An 18,766-nucleotide genomic window follows, 5' to 3' on the forward strand; every position below is an offset into this window, starting at 1 on the left:
GGAAACTAGGTTAAATGTTATTCCTATATATATGCTTGTATATTGTAACATCATCTTTATGAGAGTCAATATACAATTCTTCCAATCCTAAACTCTCATCAATCATTACACCATTAAAGCAAAACCCATCAAAACAACACAATCAACTAATATCAATCTATGCTAAAACAGAGATGGAGAAAATTATAGAAGAAAATCCAGAATAGTTTACCAAGAGAACAAAGATGAGAGCAGAGGAGCAGAGAAATCGAATCTGGAGTTGTTCTTCTCTTCTTCGCCGTACGTTCTTCTTCTCTTAAGTTTAGGATTTGTAAAACATTGAACAAGGGTGTTTTTGTTAATTCCTAGATTGAACGCAACATTTCAATGACCACCGCTGAATAAAATTTCAGACGTTGCAAAATTCTCGCCACAGAACGCTGCGTTATGACATAGCTCCTTCGGTGACCAAACAAATATTATTACTTGCGTCCGCCGCAACTGCAACTAGCTGCAGCGTTGAAACGAACTGCCCGTATATATAGAAAATCAAAAAATAAGTTTAAAAATATATTAAAACTATAATATTAATTAAAGCTAATTATATTTTATTAAAATTTATTTGTCCAAAACCGAACTAAACCTGAATAGAACCAACATATGGTCCTGGTCCTGGAACCCAAATAACCGGAGTCGTAAGCATACTAATCAACAACAATCGCACGTGCGGATGAGAACTTGTCACGTGCGGATGTTAAGGCCGCGCTCCTCACGCTCCTTTGGCTTTTAAGTTTATGTGGATGATTAAAAATGAAAATTACCGCCTTTATTAAAAAGAAAATCCTAGGGTTTACAAATTTGGGGGTCTCTCTCTACTTAACTCTCTCTGTTTCTTTCTTCTTCTCCGTCAACGATACGAAAACCCAGAGACGCCGGCGGTTAAATAAATCGTCGGATCTCTTTGGTTTCTTCAGCCGAGAAGTTTCCGGTATCTAATTTTGTTTTTGAGTAAAAGACAGAGAGAGAGAGTAATTAGGGTTTTGTGGTTGCTGCTTTCGATGGACGAGACTTTACTTGACGATATAATACGGCGGCTTTTGGCGACGAATAATGGAAGGACGGTGAAGCAAGCGCAGATTACTGAGGCGGAGATACGGCAGCTATGTTTGGCTTCTAAAGAGGTTTTTCTCAGCCAGCCTAATCTGCTTGAGCTTGAGGCTCCTATCAAGATTTGTGGTAAATGTTACTGAATTAGAATTTTTTGCTTGTTTCTCTCTGTTTAAGTTATCTTAAATTCGTTTTTGTATTGTGGGTTTTTGAAAAAATTTCATTTTTTTATGTGAGGTTTAATCTTAGCTCTTTGAGCTCTGCCACATCAAGTAGCTGTAGTGTGACCTGTAACATTTGTGAGTCTTTGAGAAACAATGTTTGCTTTAGCTCTGATGTGTTGTAACCTGAAATTAGAATCTCCCCTGACATGTGATTTTATAAGGAATAGCAAAAAGGTTCTTTTGATGGCTAATAGTTTTGGTTAGTGTCTGAATTTGGTGTATGATACTGAACTATCCTTACATTACATTAAACCCTCTCTGCTGCTATGAACTGTGTGATTTATAATTGTTGACAATTTTAAGTTTTTATGTTAATGAGCAGGAGATGTTCATGGACAGTTTCCAGATCTCTTGCGGTTGTTTGAGTATGGTGGCTATCCGCCAGCTGCAAATTACTTATTTCTCGGGGATTATGTTGATCGTGGTAAGCAGAGCATAGAGACAATATGCCTTCTTCTTGCATATAAGGTCAAATACAAGTTCAACTTCTTTCTTCTTAGAGGCAATCACGAATGTGCTTCGATTAACCGTGTGTATGGATTCTACGATGAATGCAAAAGAAGATACAATGTCCGCCTATGGAAAACTTTCACTGAGTGCTTCAACTGTCTGCCTGTTTCTGCTCTCATTGATGATAAGATCCTCTGCATGCATGGTGGACTATCGCCTGATATTAAGAGCTTAGATGACATCAGGAGAATTCCTCGTCCTGTTGATGTTCCTGATCAAGGAATCCTTTGTGATTTGTTATGGGCTGATCCTGACAGAGAAATTGAAGGCTGGGGGGAGAATGACAGAGGTGTCTCATACACGTTCGGGGCTGACAAAGTTGCTGAGTTCCTTCAAACTCATGACCTTGATCTTGTCTGCCGAGCTCATCAGGTAAACCTAAACTACACTAACAAGTTCCTTCATTAAGTTTAAATAAAAATTGCTCATGATGTTTGGCGATACTTAGTATTTTGGGGGGTGCTCTAGAATTCGTTCCTAGGATTCTCTCTTTAATTCTATGGATTGGTTTGGTCATATCTGTAAAGATTTCAGATAGTTAAGAAAGCAATAATTTAGTTGTCAAACCATATCTGTAAAGATTTCAGATAGTTAAGAAAGCAATAATTTAGTTGTCAAACCATATCAAATTTATGTATAGAATTGCTGATATTAGGATGCATGTACATTCATGGGCAGTATCTTTAGTGCAACGGTCTATAGTTTGTTCACCAATTCATTTTTTCTAACTACTGATTGTACAGGTTGTGGAAGATGGATACGAGTTCTTTGCAAAGAGACAACTGGTGACAATATTCTCTGCACCCAATTACTGTGGCGAGTTTGACAATGCTGGCGCATTGATGAGTGTTGATGATAGCTTGACATGCTCATTCCAAATCCTTAAGGCATCTGAGAAGAAAGGACGGTTTGGATTCAACAACAATGTTCCTAGACCAGGAACCCCACCTCATAAGGTAAAAAATATACTATCTCCCTAGTATATGATCTGTTTAGATATTAGGTTGATAGGTTAACTTTTTTTGCAGGGTGGAAAGGGTCGTTAAGATCTTCATACCAATGTGGGGGAATCAAGAAAAGAGTGAAGCCAATGGGTTCGAATTTTTTCAGGCGACAGTTTGTTTTGTTAGATGTTTTATTGTTACGTTTGGTTGAGGCAACATTATATTTTGTTTAGATTGTTTTGTAATATTGTGGAAAATGTACACAGCATTTTCAACTGAAGAAAGTTGGGTTTATACATCTAACCTTTTAGACAGTAATGCAAGAAATGTTTTGAAAAATGTCTCCATAAAAGAAAAAGGTACAGAAAAACAGACTTGCGAGTTTAGTAGACTTTGAAGACCAGAACGCAAGAATGAAGAGACAAGTTCAAGCAAAAGACATAAGAAACCTTAAAAAGTTCAAAAGATTTGTCAGACTTTTTTGACAAAAAACCTGAAAAGAGGATTTTAACAAGATCAATACTCCCACTTCTTGAGCTCCATGCCATCTGGTGGAGTGCTCTCCACTTTCTTAGTCCCAACTTCTTTCCAGTTTGTTGACAGTACCGTCCCGTTCGACTCTGCCTGTCAAACGCAAAAACCACCCGTGCAGGCGTATCATCAGTCAAAACCAAAGGACAACGTTATTAAACCAAAAATTAGAGACAAGAGATTAGATTTGCTCACAAATGACTTGTTCATAGCTCGCCTCATGTCCTCATCCGCACTTGAGTATATATCGCTGAAAAATTTGTTCATAGCTGCATCTCCATCAAGCTTCTCATCCTTCTCCTGCAAAATTTAAAAATCGAAAGTGATAAGCATAAAGAATTCAGTAAAGTAAAGCAAAGCTTCTAGAGTAAAGATAGGGACCTGTTTCTTCACTTCAGCTTCCAGCTTGTCCCAGTCTTTAGGTGGCTTAGAAGATGGGTACACTGGTCTGTTCGTCACCGCTACATATTAACACATAAAAATAAATGAGATGAGAGACCACTTTGGCTTCAGTTTTGTTCAAGGTTGTATAATTTTGATTCAGAATATGTAAAGTAAAGGCTAAGAATGGTATCTTCTGAGATGAACCTGATGAGACATTGGGTTTGGGCAGAACACCTTGCCCTTTGCCATATTCAAGGGAGGCCCAAGTGATTATGTCTGCTTTTGCAAGACGGATCTCGACTTTGGTTGACAATACTTCATATCTGCACTTCTCTGGAATAATCTGAATAATTCCATGAAGAAATTTTTAGCAAAGTGCATATGTAAACACAATAACATTTCGTTTATCAAATTAATATTACCTTCCCGAACAATCTCGGCTGAAGATGATAAGCTTCCTCTCCAGCAACATCAATTACAACACTCAGCTGCACAAAAAAGTCCAAAAAATATCTCAAGTCAGTACAGAGTGTGCGATAATAATTCATATTAGGTTCACAGTTTCAATTAAAAGTCATGGATTCATCTTATTGCAGGATACTTACAATCTGCTCACCAAACTCGACAGTTACTTTCTCCTTAGGTATTCCTTTGGCGAAAATTGTCACAACTGCTTCTTCTGGTTTCTGGTAGAACTCGTGTCTGTTGAGACATCAAGTTGTGAGTATAGAGTGATTCTCAAAAATTCTATAAGAATTTACAATTTCGATAATCAGACTACCTGAACATGGGTTTGGCAGGTGCTGCAGGACTTGGAACTGGAGGAGCATCAGCTTCTGTAGCTAGTGGGGTTGTAGAACTTGAAGGCAAACTTGGTGGCACTGGTTGAACCAAATCTTTCTCTTCTTCTGAACATGGATTAGAAAGACTATATTGTAAATCTAAACTTATGTGCACACAAATAATGAAAAACCGTTTAGTACTTTTAGCCTTAAGCTATAGAGTTTACAAAACATACCTGCAATGCGAAGATCACATTCATCAATCATCTTCTTAAATTTTGAGTCATCTGGTGCAACAGAAGCACCCTTCTCCAGGGCTGCTTTAGCAGTACTATACTCTTCTAGCTTTATACAAGCAGTGCTGCAAATACAACATCAAAGAATCAAATTTCAATACAACATCAAAGAATCAAATTTCAATACAACATCAAATAATCATCAAACTTTAACTACAGAGATCTGATGATAATATCATACCCCTTTCTGAGGTAGGCCTTTGCCAATGTAGGTTCTAACGCAATGGCTTTGTTCGCATCTCCAACAGCTTCTGCTCATTACAAACCACAACAGATAAAGAAAACTATATCAGATCACTTAAGCAAGAACCAAGAATAACTAAAGCAATCAACAATTCAACCTTTATATACTATAAACACCTCAAAAGCAAGCCTTTTTATACTAAACACCTCAAGCAAGAACCAGGTAATAACCAAAACATTACAATACGTCAAAGCAATTAAGTTTTCTTATCCGATTCAAAGCAACACATCTCACAAAAGAAAACCCTAAAACTAAACTAAACCAATAACTTGATTACACTAAGAACAGATCGAATCAAGAAACCTGAAAACAAAACGCAAACCCAAAACCCCAAAAGCGTCAACGACGCAAGAGGAAGACGAATTGTGTAATAAAGTTTCAACCTTTTCGCAGTGATTCCATGGGGAAGGAAGAGTGATTACATACCAGTGAAGTTCTCGAGTTTGATGTAAGCCTGAGCACGATCGACGAAGTAGGCGGCGCAATTGGGTTCCAAGTCAATGGCTTTAGAGTATAAGTCAACAGCGACATCGAAGTCATCTTCAAGAAACGCTTCTGTAGCTTTATCAGCCAATTCCTTCGCCATTGAATCTGATCAGATGATTTGAGAGGATACGCACAAATAAGAGAGCAAGAGAGAGATTTATAGAATAAGAGATTCGTAGCCTTTGTTGTGTGTTTGAGCTTTTTGTTTTTTCTTCCTTAGAGCTAAGAACGTTTTTATACCACAATTAGGTTTATAGAAAATAACAAAAATAAGGAAATTAGACTTTTTATTTTCTTTTCTTTTTTACATTAAAATTGAATGTCGATAAATCCGGTAATTATTTTTAACTAATAGATAATACTGATTTAAAAGTAAATAAATATAGAAGATTACATATATTAAAAATTAAAAGTAAAGTAATTGTAAATTTATATTTTAATTACCTAACAAAATTACAATTTGTTTCAGAAAAAGAAAGGTAAAATATACAAAAAAGATGGAATTTTACTTATTCATATGTATTTTGTTTTCTTACAGTTAGAATCACACCCAAAATAATATAGAGAAACTTCCATGGATTGTATGCTTTAAGTTTTGTTTTCAAAAATACCACAATTTGTGTTTTCTTTTCAAAAATATTACAATTTGTGTTTTTTTCAAAAATACCACCATTTGTTTTTTTCAAAATACCACAATTTTATTTTTCCAAAAATGCCATAAACATAAAAAATTGAATTTTGAAAATGTAGAATTATTATTTTTATGTTTAGGTTGATTATTTACATTTAGGGTATAGTTTTTAGGGGTAGGTTGTAGTGTTTAAGATTTAGAAATTAGTTTTGAATGTTAAAATTTTAAGTTTAATTTTGTGGTAATTTTGGAAAATTTTAATTTAGTGGTACTTTGGGAAAAAAATCATAATGGTATTTTTGAAAAAATACCAATTTTAATGGTATTTAAGAGCATTTCTCAAAAATATAGCCACTTAATATACAAAAAAAAAGTTTATTCTTTACATACAAATGGGCCTTACTACTTCTTCAATGCAAGAAGGCTCATTAATATTACTACACAGGCACAATAAGCCTATTCAGAACCAACGACAATGTTACCGGCATATATGGTGTCAGACAATCTCATGCGTTGATTTTTGCACCAAAGATGACTTTGCCAAACTTTTTTAAATTATATAAAGTGATAAGATGATTTTATTTTTGAGAAATTTTTTAAAAATACATAGATTTCCTTAACTTTTCGAATCTTGAAAAAAAAATGTTCATATTTTGAACTACAAATACGAATTAAAAAAGAGGTAAGAAATCAATTAGTTGTAAAACCTTAGCTTGATCTTTGGATTGTACATTGGTTTCCCGGACTCAAGTTTGGTGAGTTTTGTAGCATACACTCTTGTATGTTGATGTATTTTATTCACTTGGTGTCTTTAATGAAGATGCTTTAAGTTTCTCGCTTATTTAAAAGTTTTTTTTGTAGTTTATTATATTATCTATAAACACTAGATTTATTCCAAGCTTGTTACAATTAATCCGAATTAATCTGTAGATTACATATTAGTCAAAGATTATTATTTTGCTTTCTTTTATCCTATATATACGCACATAAATAAATAAATAAAGTTTGAGAAATTTTGATATTGTCAAAAACCTGATTTGTTCATCGGAAATATATGTTTTCTTGTATTGAATTATTTTATAAAAGACTAATATGATAATAATCTAACTAATTTAGATTATTTGTAGTAATAAAGATTATTAAGTCAATATGAGTTAATAAATCTTTGAAGTAATTTGGATTAATAAGTCACTCACTACTAAGAATTTCATGATGTTGAGCTATAGTATATTTTACCGTTTGCGATGAATCTCGATCCAAGTTTTTGTTTGGCACCGTTAGATCATTATAATTGATGGTCTCTTAATAAATTTTAACTTAAAATTTTTTATATAAAATTTATTTTTTAAGAAATCTTAACTTAAAATTTTGTTAAGAAATCATCAATAATAATGGTTTTAAAAGTATTGTCGTCAAAAACGATATTATCATGGGGATATTATTATTAGTTTAAATTCCATGTATCCTTTAGTCACGTCCTTTGGTTATTATATCCATCCAATCCAAGATGAATTCAATACCATATACGTGACTCGTAAGACGAAGAAGAAGAAGAAGAGAGATTCTTGTTATTTTATTTTCTTTTCTTGAGTGCACAACAGAATCGGTTTAAAACTTAAAAAAGTGTACTCGTGACTCCCTTTTATAATGCTTGACTATCTTAATAAACTCTGCACGATCTGTATTAGGATCGAAACAATGAAAGCTGGAGAATCTAAGTCTTTCTGATGATGCACCTTTTGGTGTTGATGCTATTTGGACAAGTCCTACACGCCGATCAAGAGGTTCTAATAGCTTGGATTTGCTTAGATCTTTAGTATAGATTTTGGTATTCTCTGTATTAGTAGTTGTTTTCGTATTAAAGGGTAATTTTAGGTGGTTAAGAGATGATTTCACTCAGAGTTGTGGAGTGTTATCTATCTCATTGTGGTTAAAAACATGCAATGGTTTTTCGATCAGGTAGCGTTGGATCCGCTAGTGATTCAGGGTTTTACTAGATCATCCCATTGCGTTTGGTCCAATTCTATAGAGGTGAATGTAATGTACCTTGAATTTGGATGTAATCCTTTGGTTAATGAATAGTTGAAGTTGAGACAAAAAAAAACTCTACACGTGCTGTATTTGTTCCATTTCTTCTCCTATTGTATACACGTGAAGTGGCTTATCACTCAGCTCTTATAAATCCAAAGGACTATGAGTTGTGAAGAAGTTAATTAACTTATCTATCTTTGAGGGAATATTGTGAGTTAATTATAATTCCAAGTACTTGATTTGAGTTTAGTCTTATGTGAGCTAAATGAATGTAATCTTGTAACCTTTATATATCTACCAAAATCTTGTAACCTTTATATACAGTAAAACCTCTATAAATTAATACTCGATAAATTAATAACTTCTATAAATTAATAAATTTATCCGGTCCCAAGTTGGGACCAGTGTAATTTTAGACATATTTCGATAAAATAATAAGATAATAATTTTTTTGAAAATCCTTTGTAAATATATGGTCCCATCAAAATTATAAATTAATAATTAGGTAAAATTTTCAAAATATATGTATATATAAACACATTAGTTTTTGTTAGATTTTATTTCTAATATTTTACTATATGAAAAATAGTTAGCATTCTATTTTAATACATAATTATTATTATTTTATTTGTAATTGAATATATAAAATACTAATTATCATGATTAAATCTTATTTTTAAATATTGTTTGAAAATATTTTCCAAATTAGAAATATCTCTCTATAAATTAATAATTATTAATTTATCGATAAATTAATACCTCTATAAATTAATAGATTTTCATGGTCCCAACATTATTAATTTATAGAGGTTTTACTGTATCTACCAAATTTTTCGGGCCGGGCCGGGCCGGGCTCTGCATGTTTTTCTAACCAAGAGTGGTTTTGAATGTTTGTTAATGATGTTCTTGGTTACATGTTCTTTTGTTCGTTTTGAATCTTTGAGCAGTGAGAGATGTTAGAGTGGTTTTTTTCACTGAGGAGTTTGATGCACAAATACTGAGAGCAGAGGATCCAAGAAGATTCATGTAAAGATCTCAAGATGGTAATAGTAATCCTTGGATCTGAGCAAATGGGATCGAAGTTGGAAGATCCCTTAAACTCTTGACATAATCTTGTAAATCTTCACTCTATGGAATATCACTTTTGTTCTTAGTCCTCCTATCTATTAGCTAGACTCCTAGTGCTATGTTTTGATAGGTAACAAAATGCAAATTATTTAGTTCTATTAAAACCATATAACGCAATTTGCAAGAATTATTGCTTCACATCCGCATTAAAATGTTTTTGTAACTTTATAGCTAATGGTTAGTTACTTAGTTTGTGTATTATACAAAAATGATCAAAAAGTATTAATTGGAAACCGATGATATCAAAGATAGTGACTGGCCTGCGAAACCAACAGAACTAATTACTACATACTTTGTATATAAACTCGTTTAGATCATATAAGAGAAAATAACATTTTTTTTTAATTGGTAAACTCCTGCTTGATCTGGTAATTTAGTATAATTTGTCTACTTAATTCATTTTTGTCCGTTTAATTATTTCTTTCTTATCTTAAAAGAAATTGACCTTTCAACCAAAATTTAAAAGTTTTGGATACCCCATCACGGATTCTGCTACGCTTGGTAAAATTTTTGTTTTTTTCTATATATTAGTAGAATATTATTCATGGTAAAATGAAAATTTTTGATACTTCTTACAGCGACTAACGCTAACGGATTTATGGCGCTAGACATTTGGTTCCAAAACACGGCTGGACCGACTAAGAAACAAGCAGTTGCTCTCCGCGTAAATGCTGATCAATCTGTCTTTTATCGCTGTCGAATAGATGGCTACCAGGACACGCTTTTCGCTCAGCTGAATCGACAGTTCTATCGTGATTGTTACATCACGGGAACCATTGACTTTATATTTGGGGATGCTGCCGCAATATTCCAAAATTGTGAGATTGTGGCACGAAAGCCTCTAAACGGACAGAGCAATGTGCTGACGGCTCAAGGACGCATTGATCCGACCAGAAATTCTGGCTTCTCGCTTCAAAGGTGTAATATAACAGCGAGCTCCGATCTAGCTCCGGTCAAAGGAACAGTAAAATCATTCTTAGGACGTCCGTGGAAAAAGTTTTCTAGAGTGGTAATAATGCAGTCATTCATAGATGATTTTATTGATCCGGGTGGGTGGATTCCTATGAACAACGATGTTGGACGTTTATCGACGTTGTTCTTTGGTGAATACGAGAACAAGGGTCCTGGGGCAGACACTAGAAGAAGGGTTAAATGGCAAGGACACAAATTGATGACTGATTCGAAGGAGGCATCAAAATTCACAGTGACTAGTCTTATTAATGGTGAGTTGTGGCTTAATTCTACCATTGTGCCTTATGAGGAAGGACTCTAAATACTTGTGTTTATGTTATATGTGTTAGTAAATAAATGTTATTAATTTGTGTGATAAAAACTGGTAAAAAATAGATTTTGTATTTTCTGTTATTCACAAACCTAAAAATGAGAGTTTCTATATGAAAGAAATCTATATATAGTGTACTTTTAAAAACTACTAGCATATCAAAATTACCAATGAAAGGGAAAATATTCTAACGCCTTTTCTTTAACATATCAAATTGATTGAGGAAAGCTGTCGTCATCATACAATTACTACATAGTATTTAGCTTTTAATCCCACTTTTACTAGAACATCGGCACCCTTAAAACTATTCTACAAGGCCGGTCTCGAAATTTTTTGTGGCCGAAAACATATTTAAACTGACATCTTCTAAACAAAAAAAACTAATGTTAAAATTTGTTAGCAAATACTAAAATGTATAAAAACCAAAATTAATAATTCAATGGAAAAAAAAAATTCTCTCCCACTTCACCAAACACCTAAAAAGTAAAAACGAAAGCTAGATTTGTATGATGACGAAACAAAAATTAACGACATTTAAACATGTACAAAGCCAACTCACCAATGTAAACTTCGTGTACAAACAGTCCTACGCTTTTATTTATCATTGGTGGCCTAAAGCAAATGCTTTGTTCTTGTAATGTTACATATCTAAATGTTTTTTTCTCAAATAATAAAATGTTATAAGAATAAGTTGAGAAAAGTTAACAATAAAATATGTGTGTTAGTTTTCTCTTCTGTCTAATAATTTTTGTAAGCTAATATTTTTTTTTTTTAAATACCATTATATTTTCTCTTGGGTTAAAAATTTACATTATTTCGTGCTACTCCTAAAGTTTTTTTTCTGAAAAAAAAGCTAATAAAAATGAAAATTGCTACCTGAAATGAATATATTTTCTATATCCACTACATAATTATATATATTGTGCTGTTTATCCTAAATGAGAATTTAACAACAAAAATTGAAAGTTTTGATTTTTTCTTAAGCACAAATGAAAATTATAAAATTACCATAAATGCAAACCCCTACTTAATAAAATGGAAGTACACAACATTAAAATGTGAGTCAAATTATATAAAAATACCATTATAAATATAGGAGAGTTATATAAAAATACCATTATAATAATTACCAAGGCGAAAAATGTCAATAAGTAATTTATTCAACTTAGTTACTTAAGAATAGAAACAAAAACAATTTTTTTTTTTTTGAGTTTTTTTTCGTACAACATATTTTTATTTATTTTATCTGTTATTTTATCTGTTGAGTTTTATCATATACAACATATTTTTATTTATTTTATCTGTTATTACGTATGAAAAGTATTCGGACCAAACACCTAATTCATTGTACGTACGATATATGATTTGATAAAATAGAGAATGTCATGAACAAAATACCTAAGCTCACTAGCTATAATAATGTAATAATTAATATATAGCACATCGTTTACATTGTCCTCTGATCCTCTTCCTTGTTCGGTAGTGCAAATTCACCTCATCTTTAACTTGCATGCATACAATAAGCTATATATTCCCAAACTCACTGATTTGACAAACAATACAATTGAAAGATATATATATATATATATATATATATATATATACACATATATATGTGTAATGGAATAATAGAAAAAAGCCACCTCATGTTATTGTCAAGGAGATTAATTCAACTTTTAATCAGTGCTAAATTAGCAAGTTTGGATCGTGTGATTCTTCAGCGCATGAACAACTTTTAGATGATCATTCTCTAAGTTTTTTGGCAGTTTGGTTTGGATTCATTCAGCGGTGATTTTACTCTTGCTTCACTTAAATATTGTTTAATATTAACTAGGAGATAATCCGTGCTACAGCACGGATGAAGTTTTCTCGAAAAGTTAATAATTTTTTTTTTAATTGTTCTTATTTAAGATATTCTAACGCTTTTTATCTAATACAGTAAACTGATTGTGGAAAGTTGTTGTCATCGTACAAATTATGTAGAAAATGGACAAATATCCATTACAATTACTATTTCCAACTTTTACTTGAACATCGGCACACTTAATACTATTCTACAAGGCCGGTCCTCGAAATTTTGTGGCCTAAAACGTATTTAACAAATGTCATCTTCTATATAAAAACTAATGTTAAATTTTGTTATTAATATACTAAAATTTATAAAACAAACATAGGAAAAAGCCATTGTTGTTAAGGAAAGGGAATTATACCAAAAACAAATAAGTGAAAATGGAAAAAAAAAAATTCTCTCCCACTTCACCAAACACCTAAAATTTTAAACGAAAGCTAGATTTTTTTTTTTTTTGACATCAAACGAAAGCTAGATTAAAGACAATTAAAAGGAAAAAAAATGAGTAACATATTAGTGAAGTGTGCAAGAATATTTTAATCTTGCGTGTGGCTGATTTAAACATGTACAAAGCCAACTAATCAATGTTAAACTTCTTGTATAAACAATTCCTACGCTTTTATTTATCATTGGTGGCTTAAAGCAAATGTTTTTTTTCTTTGTTAATGTTACATATTTAATTTTTCAACTAATAAATATTATAAGAATAAGATAAAATTAACAGTTTAAATATACTGTATGTGTTAGTTTTTCTTCGGTCAAAAGTTATAATTTTTTTTAAGGTAATAAATATTTTTTTCAAATGCCATTGTAATCTAGTAAACAAACATATATTATATTGTCTTCCGTCAATCTTCTTCTTTCCCATTCAAGAGTGAGAAAAGAAGATATGATATATGTTTGTTTACTACATTACATTAGTTACATATGGCTGAGTGGTTAGAAAGGGGTTAATGGTGTCTTAGAGTTTGTGGGTTTGAACCTAGCATGCTGCAATTTTGTTTTTATTCAGACAACAAATACGACGTCGTTTTGATTTCTTCTACACACATGACTGCCACGTCATATTGGCTAAACGGAAAGTTAACAGAGTTAAACAATAAACACGTTTTTTGGTATGTTAAGGCACAAAAATTGAAGTTTAGGTATGGAATTCAAATTATTTTAAAGTTAATGTATTTTTAGGCACAATGGATAGTTAGATGTATGAATTCAACACAGAGCAATTATGCAGGTATGAAAAAGCCCTTTTTCCGTCAAAAGTTAGCATATCTAAACTAACAAAAAAAACATTAAAAAAATTATGGTATATAATTTATTAGCATTATCTATTCTTTTTTCTGGTCAAAGATATAACATTGAAAACTCATCTTACTATAAGTACATAATCTATTAGCATTTAATTTTGAAGATATGTTTCAGCCTATATAAATCTCATCTAAGTTCTCAAACATCATATAGAAAAATGTTTACATCCGTAAAAAATAACATCAGATTGGTTCTTATAGTGGTATTACTTATTGCTGTCTCATCACATGCAAGATTTAGTATTATGGTTACCAAAGGAGTGATCAACTCCATCTGCACCAAAGATAAACGTCTTTCTTCACTCTGTTTCGAGGTTCTAAAACCAACATCTGAAATTGCAAAATTAGATCTTTTTGGTCTCACCAAATATTTGATCAATTATCAGTCTCGAAATTTATCAGATACGATGAAGCAATTGAAATTGTTTGCGGACAACACAACTGATTTTCGTACTCATAATATGTATACAACTTGCATTGAAGATTATGATAGTGCATTGTATTATAATCAATATTCTCTTAAAGATTTGGCAGCTAAAGACTATGATGGTTTAAACACAAGAATTGGTGGTGTCGGACCAGAGATGTATGCATGTAGTGATGGTTTGTTAACAGTCAAGCCAATACCTCAACTCCTTATTAAGAAATGTAATTTTATTAGTGATCTATCAAGCATTATGTTAGTGATACTTGAATATTTCATAAGAAATAATTAAATAAATGTAGTTATGAAATTATAATAAATTAATAATAATATTTTTATGGTATGGCATATGCCTTCTTTTATTTATAAACACATACACAAACATCAATACTTCTATTTGACTATCTGGGCCTTTGGTGCTTTATATACCTAATGTGCAAGTAAAATGACCTTTAATTTAACCCAAAAAATAAAGTAAAAGGGTTTTCATACACCTCTTTAGATATTATAAGGACATATTAAAAGTAGAACAGTGTAACGCCCCGACCATCACCTCTACAATGGGCCCCATATTCACCACCATCCAATGGGTCCACCGCTCTTAATGGACATCACGTCCTCTCACTAGACACATGAGCCAATCAATATTCGACTGTCGATTTGTTACATCGGGAAGACTTGAATACTTGTTTACAGACCCTACAAATCACCACATGATCTTTCCCTGTGTTTTGGCCTCACTTACTCAGTTCCCACAACCACTTCCCTGAAGGTCATCCATCTTTTGACTACTCCAGCATAAGCACGCTTAACTGTGAAGTTTTCTCAGGACCCTTGACCTTTGGTGACATAGGTGACCAAATCAATTCATTTAAACATCTACGTAAAGCATGGTCTCACAAAAAATATTGGTACTTATACAAAAAATATAAATCCAATACACAAAATAGCAGCATAATTACATTATTTTGTGCTACTCCTAAAGTTTTTTTTTCTGAAAAAGCTACTAAAAATGAAAATTTGCTACCTGAAATGAATATATATTCTATATCCACTACATATATATATATATATATATATATATATATATATTGTGTTGTTTATCCTAAATGAGAATTTAACACCGAAAATTGAAAGTTTTGACTATTTTATTAAGCATAATTGAAAATTATAAAACTACCATAAATGCATCCCCTAGTTAATAAAATGGAAGTACGAATGTGAGTCGAGTTATATCAAAATATCATTATAAATATAGGTTTCAAAAAATAAATAAATAATATTCGCTAAGGCGAAAAATGTCAATAACTGTATTTTTTTCAATTTAGTTACTTAAGAAAACAAAATTTTATTTTCAGTTTCAAAAATAAATATCTAACAAAAATAAACAAATAAGATTTGATTATAATGATAAGAATAATCAACTTTATATATAACACTTGGTTTTCATATTGTTCACCCCAGAGTCATATAAACAAAACAGAAGTACAACAAGGAGTTGAAATTAATTGGTTTTGCTTAAGCCAATCATTATTAACTCGGGTTTGAGTTTCAATCTCTTGTGAGAAAAAACATTGATGCTTCAAAATTCTTAAATTTTAATCTCTGATAAAAAAAACACATGATCAGAAATTTCTTAAAGTTGACATTTGTTAGAGAACTCTGCGTCGTTGATACTTTTTTCAAAATTTGCCATGTGACTCTATATTGAGAAGGCTCCCTAATTGCTTTGGATCGGATCAGCTTCTTAAACCTTGGTGATGCGGTTTTGTGTTCTAAAGCAATTAGGGAATTAACCATACTTAATTATTTCTTTCTTGCTGCATATCTATTAGCTGCCTTGGATATAGATATAGGTTATCTAAAGGGTTTAGACATAAGATATGATAGGGTTTTGGTGGCTATCCCCACATCACTCGAAAGGATGTGTTCTTCATTGTGTTGGTTCCACTACCTAACCATCTTCTAGCATTTTATTTTACTAAAGGCAAGATCTCTACTCTTTACACGTGACTTACTAACTTTTAAAATCAAGCTTTACAATAACTAAGATATATATATATATATATATATATATATATATATACGTTTCCAAAAATATATATTATACGAAGCTATGTTGTATGTAAACGGAAGGTTTAGAAACGAAAAAACAATTTTCAATGAAATTAGGACATGGATTTTTTGGAAAATATATGTTAATAAAAGATTTTAAAAACAAAAATATAATGCCAAATTAGAGAAAATTATAGACGAAAACAAAACGATTTGCCAAACAAGCAAACACAAACACTAGATAAATACAATAAATACTTGATAAGATTACACTAAATCCTCAAGTTAAAAAAAAAAAAAAAAAAACGTTAGAAAATCTGCATAACCCTAGCTAGTGCATGCATGTCATATATATATATATAAAAGTATGTGTCCCCTCCTCGTTCGTTCTTCATATATAGAAAAGAGAAAACAATAATACAAATTAATATATAGACATAAGACATGAGAGGGTTTTGGTGGAAGTTAATAGCGCTAGTGTCGATATGGGTCATCCCGACATCACTCGAAAGCATGTGTTCTTCGATGTGTTGGTCGTACTACCTAATCATCTACGCTTTCTCAGTCTTGTACTCGGCGATGTCTCTTTTGATAACCACAGCTCTTCCTATCTGCGAGGAACATAAGCCTCCTTTGCCTTATGCACGAACGTTCTATTCCATCGTTCCTATGATCCCCATTCATCTATTGTCCTTCTATTACCCATCCGTGGATGTCTTGCTCTACGTCTACTCCATGTATGCGTTGGGATATGCATGTTTCAACATTAACTCTCCTATACAGACTAAGTACGCACGCTTCTCCTTTATCTTAACACTGTTCGTCGGTTTCTTCGGACTCAAGCTTGGTGAGTATTGTAGCACACAGTCTTGTCCGTTGGAGTATTCTCTACTGCTTTCTGTTCTTTGGATTAATTTACTCAGTTTCGTTCTAGATTGGTTTAACGGCATTCTAGATTTTAATAATTATTAGGTTTCTTTATTTTGTTTCATAAGGGTCGAATTTATATATTCCTTAGTTTTGTTGATTACATAATAAAGTCTAATAAAAGATTATTATTTTGCGCTTCGTATGTTTCTTATATATCCTATATATATATACAACAACATAAAACTCTTGAGAAAGTTTGATTTGCTATTGACAAAACACCTGATTCGTTCGTCTTTTTGAACAATGTTATTACGTATATGAAAAGTATTCGGACCAAACACGTACCTAATTCATTCTACGTACCATACATATATGATTTGATAAAATAGAGAATGTATCATTAACAAAATACCTAAGCTCACTAGCTATAATAAAGTAATAGGTAGTGTTATAAGTTCACCTCAATATTAACTTACATGCATACGATAAGCCATAAATATTCCCAAACTCACTGATTTGACAAACAATACAATGGAAAGATATACATATAATGTGTGTGTAATGGAATAATAGAAAAAGCCACATAATGTTATTATTATTATTCACAAGGAGATTCAACTTTTAATCAGGGCTAAATTAGCAAGTTTGGATTGTACAACTCTTAGATGGATCATTCTCAAAGGTTTTTGGCAGTTTGGTTTGGATTCATTAATCACTACTGGTGATTTTACTCTTCCTTCACTTGAATCTTGTTTAATATTAATGTTATGTCTTAATTTATTTTCGTCTTTATTCTTATTCCTAGGAAAATTGTATGTATTTTAGAAAAAAAAAACTAATTACTTCTATTAGGAGCTTTCCTCTCTTCTCTCTCTAAAACCTTTCAGAGAGGAAAAGCTCTTCGACAAAGTTTTTTGTCCTCCGACTACGGTCGGCTTTGTTTCTGGCTATGTCCAGATTGTGTATACTCTTGTCTTTGTGCAAGTTTTAATAAACTCCGGCTAAGTCCGGTTTCCTTTCTCGCTATATGCGAGATTCGATCTCTTTCCAACTTTACTTCTTTCCGTTGATTTCTCCGTTTATTTTGAATTCTCTCCGTCTTCTCCAGTTGCTCGAGGAGTAATATCTTCATCACTCTCCTTTTGCTCATAGCAGATGAGCGAACATGGATCTTAGACTACATCATTACATAGGATGTGGTCGGTGGTGGAGCTTCCCCGGAATTGGTGTTTCTCGGAGAAATTTCGAAGCAGTTTCAAATGATTGATCCGGTAGATCTCGACGTACGCATACATTGGATATGAGATCGACAGAAGGGAAGAGGATTCTCATCGCTTTGTGGCTGATAAACAGCAACAGATCGGAGATTGGCGGTGTCCGGCGAATTTGACGGTGGTGCTTGTGATCTTGACGCGTAGCTTTGAGAAAACACGTCTCTCTCCACGTGTCACTTGCTAAATCATAATTTCATGTTATTATTATCTTTTGTTTAAATTATGATTTAGTTTTAAACTGTTATTTCGCTTATAATCCTCTATTGGGCTTAGCCTTTCTGTATCTGCCCACTGGGCTTGATAAATGAAATCAAGTTGCCGACAAAAAAAAAAAAAAAAAAATTAGAAATTCTTTTTTTTATATAAGAAAAAAATAATAGAAAAAATAAAAAGGAAAAAAGATTTCCTGAGGAGAAATAATTTATATA

General features: G+C 32.2%; 3 protein-coding genes across 3 annotated transcripts; 2 read left to right on the plus strand and 1 right to left on the minus strand.

Moving 5' to 3' along the window:
* The first annotated feature begins 825 nt into the window (after positions 1–825).
* On the plus strand, positions 826–3,062 carry LOC17883922 (serine/threonine-protein phosphatase PP1 isozyme 6). The gene is made up of 4 exons (XM_006289536.2): positions 826–1,215; positions 1,633–2,192; positions 2,564–2,776; positions 2,849–3,062. The coding sequence occupies exons 1-4, from the start codon at positions 1,038–1,040 to the stop codon at positions 2,864–2,866; spliced, it is 969 nt and encodes a 322-aa protein (XP_006289598.1). The 5' UTR covers positions 826–1,037; the 3' UTR covers positions 2,867–3,062.
* Positions 3,063–3,091: 29 nt separating this feature from the next.
* LOC17883990 (protein SGT1 homolog B) lies at positions 3,092–5,681 on the minus strand. Its single transcript, XM_006287969.2, has 10 exons — positions 5,428–5,681; positions 4,939–5,008; positions 4,698–4,822; positions 4,461–4,587; positions 4,285–4,381; positions 4,102–4,167; positions 3,884–4,022; positions 3,677–3,756; positions 3,491–3,595; positions 3,092–3,388 (listed from the first exon to the last, which is right to left on the minus strand). The coding sequence occupies exons 1-10, from the start codon at positions 5,585–5,587 to the stop codon at positions 3,281–3,283; spliced, it is 1,077 nt and encodes a 358-aa protein (XP_006288031.1). The 5' UTR covers positions 5,588–5,681; the 3' UTR covers positions 3,092–3,280.
* A 4,170-nt stretch (positions 5,682–9,851) lies between these two features.
* LOC17884519 (pectinesterase/pectinesterase inhibitor 18) lies at positions 9,852–10,550 on the plus strand (the record flags this gene model as incomplete). Its single annotated transcript, XM_006289927.2, has 1 exon — positions 9,852–10,550. A coding segment is annotated over one exon (699 nt), but the record flags the coding sequence as incomplete, so codon positions are not given.
* Between the last annotated feature and the right edge of the window lie 8,216 nt (positions 10,551–18,766).

The sequence above is a fragment of the Capsella rubella genome, unplaced genomic scaffold, assembly GCF_000375325.1.
Source record: "Capsella rubella cultivar Monte Gargano unplaced genomic scaffold, Caprub1_0 scaffold_6, whole genome shotgun sequence".
Lineage (NCBI taxonomy): Eukaryota > Viridiplantae > Streptophyta > Magnoliopsida > Brassicales > Brassicaceae > Capsella > Capsella rubella.

Coding starts and splice junctions, on each gene's coding strand:
- LOC17883922 (XM_006289536.2), top strand. CDS start 1,038: ATGGACGAGACTTTACTTGACGATATAATACGGCGGCTTTTGGCGACG. Junction 1,216..1,632: donor GGCTCCTATCAAGATTTGTG/GTAAATGTTACT, acceptor GTTAATGAGCAG/GAGATGTTCATGGACAGTTT. Junction 2,193..2,563: donor TTGTCTGCCGAGCTCATCAG/GTAAACCTAAAC, acceptor CTGATTGTACAG/GTTGTGGAAGATGGATACGA.
- LOC17883990 (XM_006287969.2), bottom strand. CDS start 5,587: ATGGCGAAGGAATTGGCTGATAAAGCTACAGAAGCGTTTCTTGAAGAT. Junction 5,009..5,427: donor CAAACTCGAGAACTTCACTG/GTATGTAATCAC, acceptor TGTAATGAGCAG/AAGCTGTTGGAGATGCGAAC. Junction 3,757..3,883: donor CAAACCCAATGTCTCATCAG/GTTCATCTCAGA, acceptor GTTAATATGTAG/CGGTGACGAACAGACCAGTG.